Below are 24,479 nucleotides of genomic sequence, written 5' to 3'. Positions count from 1 at the left end.
GTGCTGTCTTATTCAGCATCATAAAAGCTGATTTAGTACTTCAACCACACAAAATATGCATCCAAGCCGAACTGAAATCATATATAAAAAATAAAAATATGTTGGGTCTTTTGAACAGCTTTTAATTTCCTTTAAAAACCTTTCAAACTGATCTCACTTCAACATTTTTTGCACAGAAAATCTTTCCCGTTCTTTTTAGTTATTGCATTTTATTCTCCCCGGTCCCTAAACATCTTTGATGTGTGAGAGAAGCAGAGATGATTGAGAAAACAAATTTTACCAATGTCAACTAGATTGAAGCGTTAATTCTATAGATTTATGACATTTTTCTGGTGAGCAAGGATTTGTTTAGTCCTCTGGGGCAACATATAATGACAAAAGAGAAGCTGCATGTATCTAATTATGGACAAGTTGACTAACAAATAGCCTACCAAAATGTGGGACATTATAAGCAGAAACATCAGACAATCTAAAAAGGAAATCTTTACACCATCTCATCACACATACACATAAAGAGTTGTGGCAGTGCATGTCTCTCTCTCCCTGTGAGCCCAACTCCCCTCTCTCCCTGTGAGCCCAACTCCCCTCTCTCCCTGTGAGCCCAACTCCCCTCTCTCCCTGTGAGCCCAACTCCCCTCTCTCCCTGTGAGCCCAACTCCCCTCTCTCCCTGTGAGCCCAACTCCCCTCTCTCCCTGTGAGCCCAACTCCCCTCTCTCCCTGTGAGCCCAACTCCCCTCTCTCCCTGTGAGCCCAACTCCCCTCTCTCCCTGTGAGCCCAATTCCCCTCTCTCCCTGTGAGCCCAACTCCCCTCTCTCCCCGTAAGCCTGTAAACCCAAGTCCCCCTCACCTGGCTGTCCTTCCGGGGTTTTCAATCCTCTTCACCCGTAGACATTTCACACATTTGTTGTAGCCCTGAAATAGTTCACCTGATTCACCTTAGTCATGGGGTTGAGGATGAGTTGACAAGTTGAATCAGGTGGGCTCGGTCTGGAATAGATCAAATGCATGGAACAGTTGGGGGTCACAGAGGAGAGGTTGGACACCCCTGGACTACTGAGAGGCAGGTGTATAGCATGATCATTCTGTCTGTTTCCTCTCACAGTTCAAAGTACCAGCAGCCACCAGTGCCATCATTACTAACGGTGAGTCTGTTACATTGTGTCGTTCTTATTAGAAACAGGTGATTCTGTTACATTGTGTCGGTCTTATTAGAAACAGGTCATTCTGTTACATTGTGTCGTTCTTATTAGAAACAGGTGATTCTGTTACATTGTGTCGGTCTTATTAGAAACAGGTGATTCTGTTACATTGTGTCGGTCTTATTAGAAACAGGTGATTCTGTTACATTGTGTCAGTGGGTCCCATAATGCCTGGCGAAAACCAAACACTGCCTTCCACATTAAGAACCTCATACCAACGGTCAAGCATGGTGGTGGTAGTGTGATGGTTTGGGGTCAGCATGGTGGTGGTAGTGTGATGGTTTGGGGATGCTTTGCTGCCTCAGGACCTGGACGACTTGCCTTAATAGAACAAACCATGGAATTCTGCTCTATTAGGTCATTCTAAAGGAGAATGTCAGGTCTAAAGGCCCTAACTCCCTATCCATCTATGAGCTGAAGCTGAAACACAGCTGGGTCATGCAGCAAGACAATGATCTAAAACACACAATCAAGTCTACATGAAAATGGTTAAAATACACAAATTTGAATTTCTGGATTGGCCTAATCAAAGTCCAGACCTAATCCCAATTGAGATGTTGTGGCAGGACTTGAAACGAGCAGTTCAGGCTTGAAAACCCACAATTGTCACTGAGTTAAAGCAGTTATACATGGAAGAGGGGTCCAAAATTCCTCCACAGCGAAGTGAGAGACTGATCGACAACTACAGGAAGTGGTTGGTTGGAGTCATTGCAGCTAAAGGTGGCACAACCAGTTATTGAGTGTAAAGGGGCAATCATTTTTTTCACACAGGGGATTTGGGTGTTTGTTTAACTTGGCTTACCTTTAATCTAAAATGTGGTTTTGGTTGAAGATCTGATAACATTCAGTATCACTAATATGTAAAAGTAGAGAAAATCAGAAAAGGGGGACTGTGCTTTTTCTCTATCTATAATATCTCTGACAAAAAACAGGTCCTTGTAAAAGATGTCTGTCTATGGCTACACATACTGTTAAATGTGGTTGTTTTTGTTGTGTCGAGTGCAGCAGCGTTACCATGTTAACTTATGTCAGTCTTACTCATCAGACCCCCCCCCCCCTCTCTCAACCACTCTTTTTTGCATGTTTAATTCTTCGTTTGATTTATTCATGTTTTGGTGTTAACATTCATGTATTGCTATTTATGCTAATCCCTGTTCTCTCTGTGCTCGTGACAGACGGTATTGGCATCAACCCAGCTCAGACAGCAGGTGAGTCTTCTGTCTTCTCGTCCACACGGATGACAACAATAAATTTATTTATAAAACTGTTTGTTACAAGGTGGGATTAAAATGGTTTTAATTGTAAAAAATGTTGTTTTTTTTCAACAATCTACACATAACACTTTAATGTCAAAGTGGAAGAAAAATCCTAACTTTTTTATAAAATATTTATGAAAAATGAAACACTAATATATTTTTTAATTACATAAGTATTCAACCCCAAGTCAATGCATGTTACAATCACCTTTGGCAGCGATTACAGCTGAGTCTTTCTGGGTAAGTCTCTAAGAGCTTTGCACACCTGGATTGTACAATATTATTTTTCTAATTCTTCAAGCTCTGTCAAGTTGGTTGTTTTAAATGTTATATTTAACTTTTATTTAGACAGGGAGTCAATGCCGAGACCAAGGTGTCTTCATTTAGACAGGGAGTCAATGCTGAGACCAAGGTGTCTTTATTTAGACAGGGAGTCGATGCCGAGACCAAGGTGTCTTTATTTAGACAGGGAGTCGATGCCGAGACCGAGGTGTCTTTATTTAGACAGGGAGTCGATGCCGAGACCGAGGTGTCTTTATTTAGACAGGGAGTCGATGCCGAGACCGAGGTGTCTTTATTTAGACAGGGAGTCTATGCCGAGACCGAGGTGTCTTTATTTAGACAGGGAGTCGATGCCGAGACCGAGGTGTCTTTATTTAGACAGGGAGTCGATGCCGAGACCGAGGTGTCTTTATTTAGACAGGGAGTCGATGCCGAGACCGAGGTGTCTTTATTTAGACAGGGAGTCGATGCCGAGACCGAGGTGTCTTTATTTAGACAGGGAGTCGATGCCGAGACCGAGGTGTCTTTATTTAGACAGGGAGTCGATGCCGAGACCGAGGTGTCTTTATTTAGACAGGGAGTCGATGCCGAGACCGAGGTGTCTTTATTTAGACAGGGAGTCGATGCCGAGACCGAGGTGTCTTTATTTAGACAGGGAGTCGATGCCGAGACCGAGGTGTCTTTATTTAGACAGGGAGTCGATGCCGAGACCGAGGTGTCTTTATTTAGACAGGGAGTCGATGCCGAGACCGAGGTGTCTTTATTTAGACAGGGAGTCGATGCCGAGACCGAGGTGTCTTTTCCAGATTATGAAGCACCACAATACACTTCAAAATACCATAAACACATTCATTCATACACACATTTAAATACATGTTATTATACACAATACACGGAAAGCAAAACACAGACATAAAACAGACACATTCTTCAGTAAAAACTTCCCTAACAACCGTCTGAAATGCCCTAGATTCACCAATTCCTGCAATTTTAAAGTGCATTGCGCAAAGGAACAAAAGGCTTATATCTACCTAACGTTCTAGACACCAAAGGCGTCTCCAGAGTTAACCTGTGAGTCGGAAGCTTGTGGAAGCCTTGTGGAGCAGGGCTTTGTAAACAAAAGTATAATGATGTGACTTCAGAGGTCCAGCCAACCTTTTGGTAAAGAATACAGTGATGAGTAATTAAAGTTTACCAACACCTGCATTGCTTGCTGTTTGGGGGTTTTTAGGCTGGTTTTCTGTACAGCGCTTTGTGACATCAGCTGATGTAAGAAGGGCTTTATAAATACATTTGATTTGATTGATTTCCTTTGATAAAGCAAAGGGTGCTATGAAAAATGGCATCCAGGGGTTTAAGAGTTGAAGCAGCTGCACTTTGGCGTTTAGTATCACCATAATTGAGAACTGGTAGAAAGGTTGACTGCGCAATCTGCTTCCTGCTGACGACAGAGACTATCTGTTTCTGTAAAAAAAAAAAAGCCCACTTTTTTTAAATCTTAGTTTCTTAACACGCTTAGTCGTATGTTGTTTTTTCAATTTATTTTTTTACGATAAATCATTGTCAATCCAAATACCAAGGTATAAGTATTCAGGGAATCGTTTGATTTCTAGAACTATCCGATGAGTGAAGATGTCATCCTTCTGAGACACGTTTTTAAATCAGTAAGGACTTCCTGCACAACTGCAAAATCGGACTGTTTCCTTGACAGCCAAGTCAGCAGTTGGGGAAATTGCGTACATATTAGTATTATTTACATATAGATACAATTATTATTATTTTTTTTACAGATTTGACCAATAGCATTAATATAAATAGTGAAATGAACAGGTCCGAGTATCGTCCCCTGCGGAACACCTTTAATGTACTTCAAGACATGTGGACTTAACCCAATCAATCACGATGGCCTGAGTACTGTCACTAAGATAACCATGAACAGGTGTCAGCGCTCAGACCTAGATCATTAACAACTAAAGTGGTTACTGTAATAGTGCTATGCCCAGGACTAGACCCTGATTGGATGTCCAGGCCTAAACCCTGATTTGGTTTGCATTCATTTCTCAGATTTAAAAAAAACAACAAAGTTTATACATTTTACCAGGATTCTAGAATCTTTGCTGGACAAGGAAGCCTTGTCGATGGTGATTTATGATCACTACTATCCCCGTCCTTGTGGAGCGGCAGCACAACAGCTCATTTCCATATTTTTTGAATATTTCCTGATAACAATATTTAAAAAAAAATAAAATAATTAAAAAGTGGGTTATTGAGCCAACCATGGTGGGCGCTGAACACCAGTATCCAGTTGGTCGGCCCTTCTGGATTTCTTGTTGTCTATTGTTAGCAAAGCGTCAAGGGCTTATTTATTTTTTTCCTGTGAATAGCCTAAAATCAAAGCCTTGACTATAATATATCTTATCATTCAGCAAGTTTTCCCCTATCCGCATCCAGCCCAATATCCATTGTGAATAAACGTAGAAATTATTTGAAATAGAGCCTGCTGAAATAATAATAAATGATAAGTGGTAATTAAATGGTAATTAATTGGTAATTAAATGCATCATTTAATTTGTTGTGTCAGAGAGGAAGAAGTAGAACACATTATTTATTTTTTCCTTCTAGAATTTAGCCGGGTTCTCATTACAATCCGAAAGAGAGTTTACGTAATTATCTGATTTAGCCTTTCTGATTTTGGTTTCACACAATGATTCCTCAGTTGCTTCAAAGCTTGCCAGTCTGGGACTAAGCCTGTGTTCCTGGCCTTGATCCAAGCATCATCTCTTTTTATGAATGACTTCTGATTATTCCGGAGTGTACCATTCAATGGATCCACAATAGCATCGAAGACATCTCCAAAATGGCTAAAAGCTAAATCATGTTCAGGGATAGCTGAGATACAATCAAGGTCACTAAAGTAAAGGTCATGTAAAGAAAAAAAAAGCCTCTTCACTGATGTGTTTAAAGTCCCACTTTTTAAAATTTGTTTATAAAAATATATGTTTTTACCTTTATTTAACAAATTCTTATTTTCAATGATGGCCTACCTGGGAACATTGGGTTTAACTGCCTTGTTCAGGGGCAGAACGACATTTTTACCTTGTCAGCTCTGTGATTCGATCTTGCAACCTTTCGGTTACTAGTCCAACGTTCCAACCACTAGGCTACCCTGCCGCCCCTCTTTGTGATGACACAAGGCTTAGAATTTTGTATTCTCACATCTCTAACACAAACAGCTGGGCAATGGTCAATAATATATTGGGCGAAGACACCAGTAGAAACACGTTTCAATAGTGTATTCGTTAAAATAAGATCAATCAGTTGGCTTCAAATGCGTCAACAACGTCCTTTTTAAAGTAACATGGAGTCTCCAACTCAAACTCTGTTCAATAGGCAGTTGCAGGCCCTGTCTGATGGTTGATATTGATAACGTTGGTATGGCTGTAAGATAGAACTGCCCCATTTGGTCTAGTAGTAATAGAGGAAGGAAAATAAATTTAAATTATACTGAACAACAACCAAATATTCTAAGGTTTTACTGAGTTACAGTTCATATAAGGAAATCCAGTCAATTGAAATTAATTAATTAGGCCCTAATCTATCGATTTTACATTACTGGCAATACAGATATAAATATTTTGGTCACAGATACCTTTAAAAAAATAAAATAGTTGGGTCCATATCTGGTGTGACCAGAATTTGCCTCATGCAGACATCTCCTTTGCATAGAGATGATCGGGCTGTTGATTGTGGCCTGTGGAATGTTGTCCCATTCCTTTTTGTGAAGTTGGAGGATATTGGCGTGAACTGGAACACGCTGTAGTACACGTTGATCCAGAGCATCCCAAACATGCTCAATGGGTGACATGTTTGGTGAGTAATGCAGACCATGGAAGAACTGGGACATTTTCAGCTTCAAGGAAATTTTTACAAATCCTTGCGACATCAGCCGTGCATTATCATGCTGAAATGATGTCGCTGGATGAATGGCATGACAATGAGCCTCAGTATCTCGTCACGGTATCTCTGCGCATTCAAAATGCCATCGATAAAATGCAACTGTGTTTGTTGTCTATAGCTTACAGTATGCATAGCCCATACACCTATATGTTTTGATAAGGTTTGTATCAACTAAATTGGCCAAGTAACTCTACAATCGGTGTAGAGCCGAACTGGCGCACATAGGCGGCACGGCACGTGAGTTTCAACTTTGGGGAAGATAATTTTCACCATCAAAATACACTTTTATAAGAAAGCGTTACATGTATAATCGCTCTTGTGGTACACTTTTGGGAAGAGTGTTTTCTCGCTAATTGATTTGCATTTTGAAACCTTAATCTGCCGTGTGCGCATTGCTGTTTCTTTGGATTGTTTTTGTTTATCAACATTTTGAAGCTAAGCTTTCTGATCTGTTGCAACAGCCACATTGCTATAACAAGTTTTTTTCTTTTGTATTTGTATTAATTTGTGCTCTTATCGCATCCCATATCTGTCGCAGACTTATGTTTGATATATTTCTTGATTTTGTATTATGGGGGGGGGGGGGGGGGGTAGTGCTTTTGCATTTCATTAGGCCTACACATCTTGTTGGATGACAAAGTAAATGTGGACAGTTCTAACTTCTTCAACATGAGACTCGGAATTCCGTAACAGGGACGCGATGTGTCTGTCTTCACTTTTAGCCTACTACTTGTGATGCTTGTGAGAAGAACCCGATCATGTGACGGGCATTGGCCATTAAGAATTAAGGTATCTGAGAGAGCCATGTGAGTGAGAGGTGCTTCAGAGCGTGGCAGCCGGTAGAAGGGAATTATGAATATTATATTCAGCCGAAGAGAACAACGGCTACTTTGGCCTCAAAAGGCATGTCCTTTTTTTAGGGGGCATTATGGGTGTTGCCATCAGGAAATGGTGAGATTATAATTAAGTACTTGTCAAATAGGGAATGAGAGACTGATGAAGTGTGTGCAGCCTGCACAAGAAACAGAGCAGAGCTCATGCCTTTCATGAGACTTTTTTTCAAATCGTCACTGGAGACTTAGAATGTATTAAAAATCAAAACATATAGCCCAACATTTGTATAACAAAGATTCATAACTCTAAATTAAGTTTATAGGATGACCTGTTTTTTTTGTTAACCGCTCAACATAGAATAGTTGCATGTTTGCACTTCCTTGGAAATCGTTTGGAGGAAATATCCTTTCTATTTTATTCAATTGTATTATTCATACTATAAAATAATACCACGGAATTCTAAGCAAATCCTGTCTGTTAAATGAACGAGTGTAGCCCACAGCCATTTTGCGTAGTCAGATCAGGACCTAACATAAGGACAACTCAGAGGATGTTCTTATGTTCTTTTGACTATGTTTTTGACATATCTTCCATTTTTTTTGCAGTTTTACTTTAGTGCTTTATTGCAAACAGGAAGCATGTTTTGGATTATTTTTATGCTGTACGGGCTTCTTTCTTTTCACTCTGTCATTTAGGGCGGCAGGGTAGCCTAGTGGTTAGAGCGCTGGACCGAAAGGTTGCAAGTTCCAATCCCCGAACTGACAAGGTACAAATCTGTCGTTCTGCCCCTGAACAGGCAGTTAACCCACTGTTCCTAGGCCATCATTGAAAATAAGAATTTGTTCTTAACTGACTTGCCTAGTAAAATAAAGGTAAAATTAAAAAAAGTTTTAGATTAGTATTGTGGAGTAACTACAATGTTGTTGATCCATCCTCAGTTTTCTGCTATCACAGCCATTAAACTCTAACTGTTTTGAAGTCACCATTGGCCTCGTGTTGAAATCCCTGATCGGTTTCCTTTCTCTCTGGCAACTGAGTTAGGAAGGACCCCTGTATCTTTGTGGTGACTGGGTGTATTGATACACCATCTAAAGTGTAATAAATAACTTCACCGTGTTCAAAGGGATATTCAATGTCTGCTTTTTATTTTATTTTTACCCATCTACCAATAGGTGCCCCTCTTTGTAAGGCATTGGAAAACCTTCTTGGTCTTTGTGGTTGAATCTGTCTTTGAAATTCACTGCTCGACTGAGGGACCTTATAATTATCTGTGTGTATGGTGTACAGAGATGAGGTAGTCATTCAAAAATCATGTTAAACACATTTTTACTCCTGAAACTTATTTAGGCTTGCCATAAAAGGGGTTGAATACATTTCTCAAAAACATTTCAGGTTTTCATTAAAAAAAAAAATATATATATACTTTGACATAATGGGGTATTGTATTATCATTATTTTAATAGAGGACTGTGGTGGATACCAGATCGTTTTTTTAATAGAGGACTGTGGTGGATACCAGATCGTTTTTTAATAGAGGACTGTGGTAGCTACCAGATCGTTATTTTAATAGAGGACTGTGGTAGCTACCAGATCGTTATTTTAATAGAGGACTGTGGTAGCTACCAGATCGTTATTTTAATAGAGGACTGTGGTAGCTACCAGATCGTTATTTTAAGAGAGGACTGTGGTAGCTACCAGATCGTTATTTTAATAGAGGACTGTGGTAGCTACCAGATCGTTATTTTAATAGAGGACTGTGGTAGCTACCAGATCGTTATTTTAATAGAGGACTGTGGTAGCTACCAGATCGTTATTTTAATAGAGGACTGTGGTAGCTACCAGATCGTTATTTTAATAGAGGACTGTGGTAGCTACCAGATCGTTATTTTAATAGAGGACTGTGGTAGCTACCAGATCGTTATTTTAATAGAGGACTGTGGTAGATACCAGATCGTTATTTTAATAGAGGACTGTGGTAGATACCAGATCTTCATTTTAATAGAGGACTGTGGCCGATACCTTATGTTGGTACCGAGGCTTTGTCAATATCAAATGTTATTTTTAACATTCGACGAAGACAGCAGGTGTCGACCTTACCGTGAAAGACTTACTGACAAGCCCTTAACCAACAATGCAGTTTTAAGAAAATAAAGTTAGTTGAGGGTACAGGTTAGTTGAGGTAATTTGTACATGTAGGTAGGGGTAAAGTGACTATGGGGGTACAGGGCAGTCTGGGTAATATGTACATGTAGGTATGGGTAAAGTGACTAATGGGGGTACAGGGTTGTCTGGGTAATATGTACATGTAGGTAGGGGTACAGGGCAGTCTGGGTAATATGTACATGTAGGTATGGGTACAGTGACTAATGGGGGTACAGGGCAGTCTGGGTAATATGTACATGTAGGTAGGGGTACAGTGACTAATGGGGGTACAGGGTTGTCTGGGTAATATGTACATGTAGGTAGGGGTACAGGGCAGTCTGGGTAATATGTACATGTAGGTAGGGGTACAGTGACTATGGGGGTACAGGTTAGTCTGGGTAATATGTACATGTAGGTAGGAGTACAGGGCAGTCTGGGTAATATGTACATGTAGGTAGGGGTACAGTGACTATGGGGGTACAGGTTAGTCTGGGTAATATGTACATGTAGGTAGGAGTACAGGGCAGTCTGGGTAATATGTACATGTAGGTAGGGGTACAGTGACTATGGGGGTACAGGTTAGTCTGGGTAATATGTACATGTAGGTAGGAGTACAGGTTAGTCTGGGTAATATGTACATGTAGGTAGGGGTACAGTGACTATGGGGGTACAGGTTAGTCTGGGTAATATGTACATGTAGGTAGGGGTACAGTGACTATGGGGGTACAGGTTAGTCTGGGTAATATGTACATGTAGGTAGGGGTACAGTGACTACGGGGTACAGGTTAGTCTGGGTAATATGTACATGTAGGTAGGGGTACAGTGACTATGGGGGTACAGGGCAGTCTGGGTAATATGTACATGTAGGTAGGGGTACAGTGACTATGGGTGTACAGGTTAGTCTGGGTAATATGTACATGTAGGTAGGGGTACAGTGACTAATGGGGGTACAGGGTTGTCTGGGTAATATGTACATGTCGGTGGGGGTACAGGGCAGTCTGGGTAATATTTCGATGAAGGTAGGGGTAAAAGTGACTGCACAGATAAGAATCAGCAAGTAGCAGCAGTGGGAAAACAACGGTCGTGGTGGTGGGGGGTCAATGCAAATAGTCCGGACTGTGGTTGACAACCTTCTGTTGATACCAGATCATTATGTAAATAGAGGTCTGTGGTTGATGCCATCTGTTGATACCAGGGTCATTATGTAAATATTGATAATAACAGAATAGACCCAACGTAAGCTTGTATGTAAATGTGGTTTATTATATTTGTTCATGGATATTGATGTGATGCTCCAAGGAGAGTATGAAGTCGAGTCTTACCCCAACCAGATGACGACACACTATTCCCTATATGGTACACTACTTTCGATCAGAGCCCTATGAGCAGTGATCAGAAGTAGTGCACTATATAGTGAATAGGGTGCTATGTTGGGACACAGTGTTGTCATAATAATGAATAGAGTGTTATTTTAGTTACAACCTGTTCCTGGTTGTATTATTCTCGATCTATGCTAATATTTTTCTAATCTCAAATCTCATCCGTCTCTGCTTTGTTTTTTATAGAGTACCACAGTATGAGTCATAATACCCATAAAACCTAGCGGTCAAACAAGGATTATAATTTAATTTTTTTTCACCATAAATTTTTTCGCATATGGGATTTTTAGAAACACTTAAAAGAAGGGCTGTGATTCGTCGAGGCTTTACCCTAACGTGACGTTTTGATCACCGTGTAAATCTCTCTAGGACTAGGTGACTTTTATCTATATATATTCACCTGTATTTACCCCCTCCTCAAACATGTAATACTAACTAGCTGCTAAATGTGGCTATCATAAAGAACTACAAATACCATGATGATCTGGATGAAACTGCCTAATCTCGATTAACGATCTAAGGACTACAAATACCATGATGATCTGGACTAAGGACGAGATGATAAGACGGGTACTGAAAACAATAGAAAAGTATGACAACTTTGGGAAACCAGGCCTGGTACTCATAGCTGACTTAGAGCAATATAGACAGTATACATGGTTAATATAGACAGTATACAGTATACGTGGTTAATATAGACAGTACATGGTTAATATAGACAGTATACAGTATACATGGTTATTATAGACAGTATACAGTATACATGGTTAATATAGACAGTACATGGTTAATATAGACAGTATACATGGTTAATATAGACAGTATACAGTATACATGGTTAATATAGACAGTACATGGTTAATATAGACAGTATACGTGGTTAATATAGACAGTATACATGGTTAATATAGACAGTATACAGTATACATGGTTAATATAGACAGTATACATGGTTAATATAGACAGTACATGGTTAATATAGACAGTATACATGGTTAATATAGACAGTATACAGTATACATGGTTAATATAGACAGTACATGGTTAATATAGACAGTATACAGTATACATGGTTATTATAGACAGTATACAGTATACATGGTTAATATAGACAGTACATGGTTAATATAGACAGTATACATGGTTAATATAGACAGTATACAGTATACATGGTTAATATAGACAGTACATGGTTAATATAGACAGTATACGTGGTTAATATAGACAGTATACATGGTTAATATAGACAGTATACAGTATACATGGTTAATATAGACAGTATACATGGTTAATATAGACAGTACATGGTTAATATAGACAGTATACATGGTTAATATAGACAGTATACAGTATACATGGTTAATATAGACAGTACATGGTTAATATAGACAGTATACATGGTTAATATAGACAGTATACAGTATACATGGTTAATATAGACAGTATACAGTATACATGGTTAATATAGACAGTATACAGTATACATGGTTAATATAGACAGTATACATGGTTAATATAGACAGTATACATGGTTAATATAGACAGTATACATGGTTAATATAGACAGTATACATGGTTAATATAGACAGTACATGGTTAATATAGACAGTATACATGGTTAATATAGACAGTATACAGTATACATGGTTAATATAGACAGTATACATGGTTAATATAGACATTATTCATGGTTAATATCTGTCGTTTACCTCTGCTAGATTATTTTTTATTTTTTATATAATATGTGATTTTTGTAAACAAATTAATTGTCGTCAAGACATGGATGGATTTAAATCATGTTTATCTTGACCAAATATCAACGAAACAAGGTTTTCATCACTTTGATGTTTTTTTGCTTTGAACTGAACACATTTTACATACAGCATGTTATGCAAACGAACACAAATTAATGTCGGTGTACACACCACATGAAGGACAGAGTTTTACTGTCTGTTGCAATGTATTTGCATGTATTTCTTTGGTCCACACACATCGTTGCGCCTCTTCTTGTCGCTACCGGCTGCAATCTAGAATAATGAAAACACTTTGTTCAGGAATTTGACTAGCGTCTCACTCACATATATAGTTACAGCAGGCCAAGGTAGGAGATTCAGACACACACACACACATGCAACAACATCACACTTTCGGTATTGGAGTTGTTGGTTCTGTGGGTCAGGTGCATGGCAGTCCAGCATCCTCCTGAATCCTCCTCACGATGGCTGCAGAAGCTGGGGTCTTTGGGATATGACACCTCCTCTGGATTTGAGGTCTTACCAATGTTTTGCCCATCTCCTCGAAAAAGATCCATCTCCTCTGGAGCTTCCCTCTGTTCCAATCTGGGTTCAACGCCATCCAGATGACAAACGTGTTGTACGCCGAGATGTCCAAGATGTTGAAGAATATCACAAGATGCCAGCGTAGGGTTCTTCTTTGGCAGCTGTAGCCAGTCACCAGCTTGTCTAAATTGTCCCACTCCTCCTTTTGTGGTGTTGTAATCCATTGTGATTTCATTTTTTTTTATCCCATCTCCCATCCCTATACAGCGTACTCATGAGTACCCTATTTGTGCCCTTTTTTTGGCACGTAGGACACGTAGGGCCGTGAACACAAACTGAGAGGAATTGAAAGGCCTGTTCCGTGTATTCAACAGCTGAGGAGGGAGCTCTGGCTAGTTTTTTTTCTTACTGTTCCTACCATTGTCAGCTTCCTCTTGAGGAGCTCCTGTCCCAGCTTCCTCATGAGGGGCTCCTGTCCCAGCTTCCTCTTGAGGAGCTCCTGTCCCAGCTTCCTCTTGAGGAGCTCCTGTCCCAGCTTCCTCTTGAGGAGCTCCTGTCCCAGCTTCCTCTTGAGGAGCTCCTGTCCCAGCTTCCTCTTGAGGAGCTCCTGTCCCAGCTTCCTCTTGAGGAGCTCCTGTCCCAGCTTCCTCTTGAGGAGCGCCTGTCCCAGCTTCCTCTTGAGGAGCGCCTGTCCCAGCTTCCTCTTGAGGAGCGACTGTCCCAGCTTCCTCTTGAGGAGCGACTGTCCCAGCTTCCTCTTGAGGAGCGACTGTCCCAGCTTCCTCTTGAGGAGCGACTGTCCCAGCTTCCTCTTGAGGAGCGACTGTCCCAGCTTCCTCTTGAGGAGCGACTGTCCCAGCTTCCTCTTGAGGAGCGACTGTCCCAGCTTCCTCTTGAGGAGCGACTGCCCCAGCTTCCTCTTGAGGAGCGACTGTCCCAGCTTCCTCTTGAGGAGCGCCTGTCCCAGCTTCCTCTTGAGGAGCGACTGTCCCAGCTTCCTCTTGAGGAGCGACTGTCCCAGCTTCCTCTTGAGGAGCGACTGTCCCAGCTTCCTCTTGAGGAGCTCCTGCCCCAGCTTCCTCTTGAGGAGCTCCTGCCCCAGCTTCCTCTTGAGGAGCTCCTGCCCCAGCTTCCTCTTGAGGAGCGACTGTCCCAGCTTCCTCTTGAGGAGCGACTGTCCCAGCTTCCTCTTGAGGAGCGACTGTCCCAGCTTCCTCTTGAGGAGCGCCTGTCCCAGCTTCCTCTTGAGGAGCTCCTGTCCCAGCTTCCTCTTGAGGAGCGCCTGTCCCAGCTTCCTCTTGAGGAGCGCCTGTCCCAGCTTGTGCGAAATAACAAAGTTATGTGATGTTGTGGCCACGGACTCCCTGTGTCACGTCCAGAACAACCCGTATCCCTTGGTCCTTCTCAGGAGCTCCTCCATCTACACTTACAATGTCCACACACATAATGAAGCAACATCTCAGGCAGCCCAGATCTTGATTCCATATTTGGCAGGTTTAGACGGTATGTACTGTCTGAATGGGCAGCAGCCCATATATGGCATAAGCTGTTCATCTACAGTAACGTTGGGCCCAGGGTTGTAAAACAAAGGCGGTCCACCCACTTGTCCCACACTGACCTGATTGCAGCTAGCTTGCCTCTCTGCACTGACTTGAGTGCAGCTAGCTTGTCTCTCTGCACTGACCTGATTGCAGCTAGCTTGTCTCTCTGCACTGACCTGATTGCAGCTAGCTGGTCTCTCTGCACTGACCTGATTGCAGCTAGCTTGTCTCTCTGCACTGACCTGATTGCAGCTAGCTTGCCTCTCTGCACTGACCTGATTGCAGCTAGCTGGTCTCTCTGCACTGACCTGATTGCAGCTAGCTTGCCTCTCTGCACTGACCTGATTGCAGCTAGCTTGCCTCTCTGCACTGACCTGATTGCAGCTAGCTTGTCTCTCTGCCGCCAAGCTGGTCTCATGTCTCTGTTATCGAAGTGGATAATCCTGGAAATAATGTGCTTTTCCAGAGACATTGTTGCACTGAAAAGTTTTCTGCCAGTTTCTGCCTCCCACAGGGATTGTGTGGATTCCCCATTGGACCTGAAAACACCAGCAAGGAGAAGAACCCCACTGTATGCATGTCACTGAGTCAGTTCCATCTCCTTCCATCTCTCCAAAAACACTTCTTCCCTCCAAATTAGTGCAGTACAGAATGGTTTTCTGGATGGTGTCTGGGATGAACAGTTGAAAAGAAGACTATGTCCTGCACATGAGTAACCACCATCTGCGTTGTCCCTGGTTGCATCCTTATCACATTGGCAGCCATGCTGGGTGGCTCATTCCTTGGGCCAGAAGACCATTCAATTTCATCATCGTTTGGACATCCATATTTCTCCCTCTGCAGGCTGCTGCTGAGCTGGTTGCTGACGGGCTGGTCCTGGGGCTGGTTGCTGACGGGCTGGTCCTGGGGCTGGTTGCTGACGGGCTGGTCCTGGGGCTGGTTGCTGACGGGCTGGTCCTGGGGCTGGTTGCTGACGGGCTGGTCCTGGGGCTGGTTGCTGACTGGCTGGTCCTGGGGCTGGTTGCTGACTGGCTGGTCCTGGGGCTGGTTGCTGACGGGCTGGTCCTGGGGCTGGTTGCTGACGGGCTGGTCCTGGGGCTGGCTGCTGACGGGCTGGTCCTGGGGCTGGTTGCTGACGGGCTGGTCCTGGGGCTGGCTGCTGACGGGCTGGTCCTGGGGCTGGTCCTGGGGCTGGTAGCTGACGGGCTGGTCCTGGGGCTGGTTGCTGACGGGCTGGTCCTGGGGCTGGCTGCTGACGGGCTGGTCCTGGGGCTGGCTGCTGACGGGCTGGTCCTGGGGCTGGTTGCTGACGGGCTGGTCCTGGGGCTGGTTGCTGACGGGCTGGTCCTGGGGCTGGTCCTGGGGCTGGTTGCTGACGGGCTGGTCCTGGGGCTGGTTGCTGACGGGCTGGTCCTGGGGCTGGTTGCTGACGGGCTGGTCCTGGGGCTGGTTGCTGACGGGCTGGTCCTGGGGCTGGTTGCTGACGGGCTGGTCCAGGGGCTGGTTGCTGACGGGCTGGTCCTGGGGCTGGTTGCTGACGGGCTGGTCCTAGATCTGGCTGAGGGTCAATCTTACCTTCTTCCAACTCACTGTCAGACTCTGAATTGACAGACATGATCCTTATATTCTGAAAATACTTAATCTTCCAAAGTGGAAGACGCTTCTTCCAAATCAGCTTCTCTCTCTGCAAAAAAACATTTTATAAGGCACTCTGAGCAGAGATTATTTTTGCCATACTGATTGAATGTGGTAAGGAACCACACATGCAAAGCTATTTACTTGCAATTTGGCTGGGGTGGTCGTGTAAAAAAAAAAAAAAGTATTTTCCCACAACGTATTGTAATCACATTGTGCAGGTTCCCGCAAGACATTGTGTAGTTCCACACAATACAAAGGGTAGAGTGTGAGAAAAGTTGGAGACAGACGGGTTCTTGGTGCTATGTTGAAACAGCAGGACTGGTGAGGAGGAAGACCGAGTGAAGGCACACAGCAAAAAAAAGTTGGTTTCATTTTTACTTGTTTTCACCTACACACACACTTTTCCACACTTTTATTAACCGGGTCCAGTGGACCCGAACACCACATATGTAATATAAATGTGTAGGGGGTGCACAATGAAAATGTGTTATTTTACATGTTCTTCACAGAAAATGAGCCAAGGCCAATTAGTCTTTGTGAACATTTGAAATGGGTCCCACAGACCCAAACACCACACAAAGGTTACAGTATGACTGGAATTTATATAAAAATGCCTGGAATATTTCAATTTTGGAGAATCTCTTGTAAAATATGAAATAATGGCTACATCTCAAAATATTGAACCGTCAAGTGGAGTAAAAAAAAATTGTCCACTATCGGCATTTCAAAGGGCTATAAATCTAGGTGTATGCTGATGATTCATGTTTTCTTTTAAATCCACAATGTGGATCCTTCCACAGCCTCATAGATGATCTAGAAACTTGTTCTAACCTCTCTAGATTACAACCAAATTATGAGAAGTGTACTATGTTACGTATTGGACCCCAAAACAATACGACTTTTACATTGTCGTGTAGTTTGGAAGGGGGAGAAAGTAAGGAACAAGTCTGTCGGCAATGAAGAACAAAAAAAGTATACTATTTTCATTTTAGGGATCAAAAAAATACAGCCATGCCCAATAGATCGCAAAATAGTTGGGCAAACTGGCCCTAACCAGAATAGAAAGAGGAGTGGGAGGCCCCAGTGCACATCTGAGCAAGAGGATAAGTATATTAGAGTGTCTAGTTTGAGAAACAGATGCCTCACAAATCCTCAACAGGCAGCTTCATTAAATAGTACCTGCAAAACACAAGACTTAACGTCAACAGTGAAGAGGCGACTCCGGGATGCTGGCCTTCTAGGCAGAGTATCTCTGTTCAGTGTCTGTGTTGTTTTGCCCATCCTTATCTTTTATTTTTATTGGCCATTCCGAGCTATGGCTTTTCTTTGCAACTCTGCTCAACAATTCAGAGACAAAGAACAATTGAGAAATAATAACATAGAATTACTCATTGTGCATTTATTATTACAACTTTGCTATATACACGGGAGTACCAGTACTGAGTCGATGTGAAGGGGTATGACAGAGTGCTAATTTGTGCCTCATGTTACACATAGAGCCCTGCTCGGCATTGAAAAGCATTCTGACATTTACTCCTGAGGTGCTGACCTGTTGCACCCTCTACAACCACTGTGATTATTATTATTATTTAACCCTGTTGATCATCTATGAACTTTTGAACACCGTCAGCCTGATTCCTCTCAAGGTTTCTTCCTAGTTTCCTGCCTTTTCTAGGGAGTTTTTCTGAGCCACCATGTTTCTGCATAGTTTGCTGTTTGTGACACTTTGTGACATCGGCCAATTAGTATGCCCTGTAGTCACCGTGCCCTTTAGTCACCGTGCCCTGTAATCACCATCTGCTGTAATCACTGTGCCCTGTAATCACCATCTGCTGTAATCACCGCGCCCTGTAATCACCATCTTCTGTAATCACCTTGCCCTGTAATCACCGTGCCCTGTAATCACTGTGCCCTGTAATCACCATCTGCTGTAATCACCGTTCCCTGTAATCACCGTTCCCTGTAATCACGGTTCCCTGTAATCACCATCTGCTGTAATCACTGTGCCCTGTAATCACCATCTGCTGTAATCACTGTGCCCTGTAATCACTGTGCCCTGTAATCACCGTTCCCTGTAATCACCGTTCCCTGTAATCACCATCTGCTGTAATCACTGCGCCCTGTAGTCATCGTGCCCTGTACTCACCATCTGCTGTCGTCACCGCGCCCTGTAATCACCGCGCCCTGTAATCACCATCTGCTGTCGTCACCGTGCCCTGTAGTCACCGCGCCCTGTAATCACAGCGCCCTGTACTCACCATCTGCTGTTATTACCGTGCCCTGTACTCACCATCTGCTGTAAACACCTGCCCTGTAGTCATCGTGCCCTGTAGTCATCGTGCCCTGTAGTCATCGTGCCCTGTAGTCATCGTGCACTGTAGTCATCGTGCCCTGTAGTCATCGTTCCCTGTAATCACGGTTCCCTGTAATCACCATCTGCTGTAATCACTGTGCCCTGTAATCACCATCTGCTGTAATCACTGTGCCCTGTAATCACTGTGCCCTGTAATCACTGTGCCCTGTAATCACCGTTCCCTGTAATCACCGTTCCCTGTAATCACCATCTGCTGTAATCACTGCGCCCTGTAGTCATCGTGCCCTGTACTCAACATCTGCTGTCGTCACCGCGCCCTGTAATCACCGCGCCCTGTAATCACCATCTGCTGTCGTCACCGTGCCCTGTAGTCACCGCGCCCTGTAATCACAGCGCCCTGTACTCACCATCTGCTGTTATTACCGTGCCCTGTACTCACCATCTGCTGTAAACACCTGCCCTGTAGTCATCGTGCCCTGTAGTCATCGTGCCCTGTAGTCATCGTGCCCTGTAGTCATCGTGCCCTGTAGTCATCGTGCCCTGTAGTCATCGTGCCCTGTAGTCATCGTGCCCTGTAGTCATCGTGCCCTGTAGTCATCGTGCCCTGTAGTCATCGTGCCCTGTAGTCATCGTGCCCTGTAGTCATCGTGCCCTGTAATCTCCGTGCCCTGTAGTCACCGTGCCCTGTAGTCACCGTGCCCTGTAGTCACCGTGCCCTGTAGTCACCGTGCCCTGTAGTCACCGTGCCCTGTAGTCACCGTGCCCTGTAATCACCATCTGCTGTAATCACTGCGCCCTGTAATCACCATCTGCTGTAATCATCATGCCCTGTACTCACCATCTGTTGTAATCACTGTGCCCTGTAATCACCGCTCCCTGTAATCACCATCTGCTGTCATCACTGTGCCCTGTACTCACCATCTGTTGTAATCACTGCGCCCTGTAATCACCGCTCCCTGTAATCACCATCTGCTGTCATCACCGTGCCCTGTACTCACCATCTGCTGTTATTACCGTGCCCTGTACTCACCATCTGCTGTCGTCACCGCGCCCTGTAATCACCATCTGCTGTAACCACCGTGCCCTGAAATCACCGTGCCCTGTAATCACCGCGCCCTGTAATCACCGTTCCCTGTAATCACCGTGCCCTGTACTCACCATCTGCTGTCGTCAACGCGCCCTGTAATCACCGCGCCCTGTAATCACCATCTGCTGTCGTCACCGTGCCCTGTAGTCACCGCGCCCTGTACTCACCATCTGCTGTTATTACCGTGCCCTGTACTCACCATCTGCTGTAAACACCTGCCCTGTAGTCATCGTGCCCTGTAGTCATCGTGCCCTGTAGTCATCGTGCCCTGTAGTCATCGTGCCCTGTAGTCACCGTGCCCTGTAGTCACCGTGCCCTGTAGTCACCGTGCCCTGTAGTCACCGTGCCCTGTAGTCACCATCTGCTGTAATCACTGCGCCCTGTACTCACCGCTCCCTGTAATCACCATCTGCTGTCATCACCGTGCCCTGTACTCACCATCTGCTGTTATTACCGTGCCCTGTAGTCATCGTGCCCTGTAGTCATCGTGCCCTGTAATCACCGTGCCCTCTATTTACCGTGCCCTGTATTCACCGTGCCCTCTAATCACCATCTGCTGTCATCACCGTGCCCTGTACTCACCATCTGCTGTTATTACCGTGCCCTGTACTCACCACCTGCTGTAGTCATCGTGCCCTGTAGTCATCGTGCCCTGTAGTCATCGCGCCCTGTAGTCATCGTGCCCTGTAATCACCGTGCCCTCTATTTACCGTGCCCTGTATTCACCGTGCCCTCTAATCACCATCTGCTGTAATCACCGTGCCCTGTATTCACCATCTGCTGTAATCACCGTGCCCTGTATTCACCATCTGCTGTAATCACTGTGCGCTGTACTCACCATCTGCTGTAATCACCGTGCGCTGTATTCACCATCTGCTGTAAACACTGTGCCCTGTAACACCATCTGCTGTAATCACCGTGCCCTGTACTCACCATCTGCTATAATCACCGTGCCCTGTACTCACCGTGCCCTGTAATCACTGTGCCCTGTACTCACCGTGCCCTGTACTCACCGTGCCCTGTACTCACCGTGCCCTGTAATCACCGTGCCCTGTAGTCACCATCTTCTGTAATCACCGTGCCCTGTAATCACCGTGTCCTTAAGTCTTTCATATTGTTATGCTAATGTTTTGCCTCTGGCTAGTTAGTTGTTAGTAGTATAGGCTAACGTTAATCTATACTACTCTCTGTCAGTACTTGAACACTAGTCTCTGGGATGTTACTACTTGATATATTTTACAACATTTGCTGTGTTTAGTAGCTCAATCTATCAGCTCGTCTTATTTATCTCCTGGAGGTGTCTGTGGATTGGTGATGTGAGTTTTTATGGCGCTAGAGAAATGCCTAGGAAAGACTGCAGTAGCGATACTATCAACTGTTTTCAGGTGTGGGGGGACTCTTTATCGAGAACGTTTTGTTTTCTTCTATTCTCTGACGTTAGACGATTTATGTTGTTGTTGTTTGTTTTTCCAGGGAATGTGTTCCTGAAGCACGGTTCAGAGTTGCGCATCATTCCCAGAGACAGAGTGGGAGGAAGGGGAGTAGGAACAGACCGATCTTCCTCATCCTCGAAGACCCAATGACTCAAACACACACCGGCTGAATCATGTTTCACTTCTGACCTGCGGAACACTCAGTGTGTTTGTGTATATATTTTCTAGACCTGAAATTATTACACACACACACACACACACACACACACACACACACACACACAAAGAGAGACACTGCAGCAGCAAGATTAATTCTGTCTATCCTGTCTGCACTCTCCAAATGCAGCGTCACCCCAGGCTGTCCATCACACTGAAGTAATTGATGACACACACACACACACACTCTGGCGGCTTCAAGAGAAGGACTTGGCGGAAGCTTTAGCAGACAATGTGCTTGTGAACAGTTGTAGTTTTGTGTACCTATTTTAGTTGTAATGGTAAATGGCTAATATATCTGCCTCCTTTTTTTGCGAACGAAATCTGTGGGCATATTTAGGTATGTATGTACTTCCTTTTTGAAGAGGACTGCATTCATGTGGGTCTGTACTAGACATGCAAATGATTTAGCTTGTTCAGCATGCTTTCAGAGAGCATTGTTATATCACTGGTTTAATAAATGACGCTTGTTCAAGGAAGCTGTCTGTTTTTAGGTTGTCTCGTCTAGCATCCTTTTCCAGAGACGAATACTGTCCAAGCAAGCATCCATAACTTACAATGCAGATCTTTCTGGAATATATTAATGTCTTGGATTTCCCATTCTAGCCGAGATCATTTTGTAATGCCATTATTTCAAGTCTGGTTTGGGGCGTTAACGAAAACCATGATGGTTTTTTCAATATTCTCTGGACATGGGTTTTTCTGTCTTGTACCCTCCAGAATTGACTTGCCAAGTTAAATAAAATAAAAATATAAAAAATTAATAAATTGTATTGTGATAAACTGAACATGGAGCTCTGCTGCCTTCTGTCTGAATCCAGCAGTACTGCTGGATGTCCATGTGATTCAGTTGCAGTAGGCATCACTGGTATGTCGTATAGCAGAGCCTAACGGTTAAAATATCATTAGGCCAGTAACTGAACGGTCGCTGGTTGGAATCCCCGGGGAAAGACACTTAACCCTAATTGCTACTGTACCAAGCTCTGGATAAGAGCATCAGCTAAAATGACTCGAACAGGGGAGAAAAAATATAACATTCATGAAAATCAACTTAAGGTCTCAAAATTCCCTGGTTGGAAGATTCCCGTTTTGAAGATTCACAGAATCATCAGGGAATAAGCAGGTTATCAAGAGAATTTTGTGGAATTTTAATGGAATTTTTGCAAACCTAACATTATCCAAATACACTACACACTGTGATGTAATGCATTGTGTCCCATCAACCAAAAACTGAACTAGTGCATCACGTCAACCGGCAACTAACATCCTCAGGCCCAATTACTGCCAGAGAGAGGAGGAGGAGGGGGGAGGGAGGGTGTTCGTGGAAGAGATGAACCTGCAACTGATGCACAGTAGGTACTGATGGTGAAAATGAAGATAACGAATCAGACTAGTGCCAAGGTGTTAGAAAGAGCTACTGTATCATGGGCCCTGCAATAGACTAGCGTCCTGTCCAGGTAGAGTACTTGTACATCAAGCTGCCTCACACTACAGAAACAGGAGATGGGCTCCTGTCCCATGGGCCGTTCTGGCTCAACGAGGCCTCTTACTATATCAGTCAGTCTTTAGCTTACTATGTGAAGTGACCACCATGTTGACATTCCCCCAACCGCCTAGTATGTCCATGCAGGTTTTAGTATGTTCATGCAGGCTTTAGTATGTTCATTCAGGCTTTAGTATGTTCATTCAGGCTTTAGTATGTTCATGCAGGCTTTAGTATGTTCATTCAGGCTTTAGTATGTTCATGCAGGCTTTAGTATGTTCATTCAGGCTTTAGTATGTTCATGCAGGCTTTAGTATGTTCATGCAGGCTTTAGTATGTTCATGCAGGCTTTAGTATGTTCATGCAGGTTTTAGTATGTTCATGCAGGTTTTAGTGTGTTCATTCAGGCTTTAGTGTGTTCATTCAGGCTTTAGTGTGTTCATTCAGGCTTTAGTGTGTTCATGCAGGCTTTAGTATGTTCATGCAGGCTTTAGTATGTTCATTCAGGCTTTAGTATGTTCATTCAGGCTTTAGTATGTTCATGCAGGCTTTAGTATGTTCATGCAGGCTTTAGTATGTTCATGCAGGTTTTAGTATGTTCATTCAGGCTTTAGTGTGTTCATTCAGGCTTTAGTGTGTTCATTCAGGCTTTAGTGTGTTCATTCAGGCTTTAGTGTGTTCATTCAGGCTTTAGTGTGTTCATTCAGGCTTTAGTGTGTTCATTCAGGTTTTAGTGTGTTCATTCAGGCTTTAGTGTGTTCATTCAGGCTTTAGTATGTTCATGCAGGCTTTAGTATGTTCATGCAGGTTTTAGTGTGTTCATGCAGGTTTTAGTGTGTTCATGCAGGTTTTAGTGTGTTCATGCAGGTTTTAGTGTGTTCATGCAGGTTTTAGTGTGTTCATTCAGGCTTTAGTGTGTTCATTCAGGCTTTAGTGTGTTCATTCAGGCTTTAGTATGTTCATTCAGGCTTTAGTATGTTCATTCAGGCTTTAGTGTGTTCATTCAGGCTTTAGTATGTTCATGCACGCTTTAGTATGTTCATTCAGGCTTTAGGTCAGAACACATCAGAAGGATGAAATGTACATGTATTTGAACAGAGCCACATCAACAATAGACCACACACACACACACACACACACACACACACACACACACACACACACACAGAGAAACAGACCACATGTTTTCCCTATCTTGATAACGTCAGGTTTATTCATAACTCCTCAGTGTCAGACCGAGGTCATTAGTTTCCCTGAGGTTCCTCTCACAGAGATGAAATGTGCCATCTTGGTGGTGTGAAGATGGGAGCGAAAGAGTGGGCCCAATAAATAGAGACGGAAGGAGACAGCGAGAACACACAGTGGTGGGTAAACAGAGAGCTCATTTTGTTTTTCACTCTCCATTAGCCAGAGAACGCAGCCGAGGAGGAGGAATCC

The 24,479-nt window shown here is 43.5% G+C and overlaps 1 protein-coding gene across 1 annotated transcript in view; it reads left to right on the top strand.

Moving 5' to 3' along the window:
• The window catches only part of ufm1 (ubiquitin-fold modifier 1), a 28,018-nt gene extending 5,691 nt beyond the window's left edge, over window positions 1–22,327 (top strand). The window contains exons 4-6 of the mRNA XM_064971358.1: window positions 1,105–1,144; window positions 2,377–2,409; window positions 21,384–22,327. Of these exons, the coding sequence (XP_064827430.1) occupies window positions 1,105–1,144; window positions 2,377–2,409; window positions 21,384–21,493 (183 nt within the window). The 3' untranslated portion in view covers window positions 21,494–22,327. The remainder of the gene's footprint in view (window positions 1–1,104; window positions 1,145–2,376; window positions 2,410–21,383) is intronic.
• Window positions 22,328–24,479: the final 2,152 nt, after the last annotated feature.

This window comes from Oncorhynchus masou, chromosome 8, assembly GCF_036934945.1.
Source record: "Oncorhynchus masou masou isolate Uvic2021 chromosome 8, UVic_Omas_1.1, whole genome shotgun sequence".
Classification (NCBI taxonomy): domain Eukaryota; kingdom Metazoa; phylum Chordata; class Actinopteri; order Salmoniformes; family Salmonidae; genus Oncorhynchus; species Oncorhynchus masou.
The sequence above is the reverse complement of the archived record's forward strand: the minus strand, read 5'-3'. Positions and strand labels throughout refer to the sequence as shown.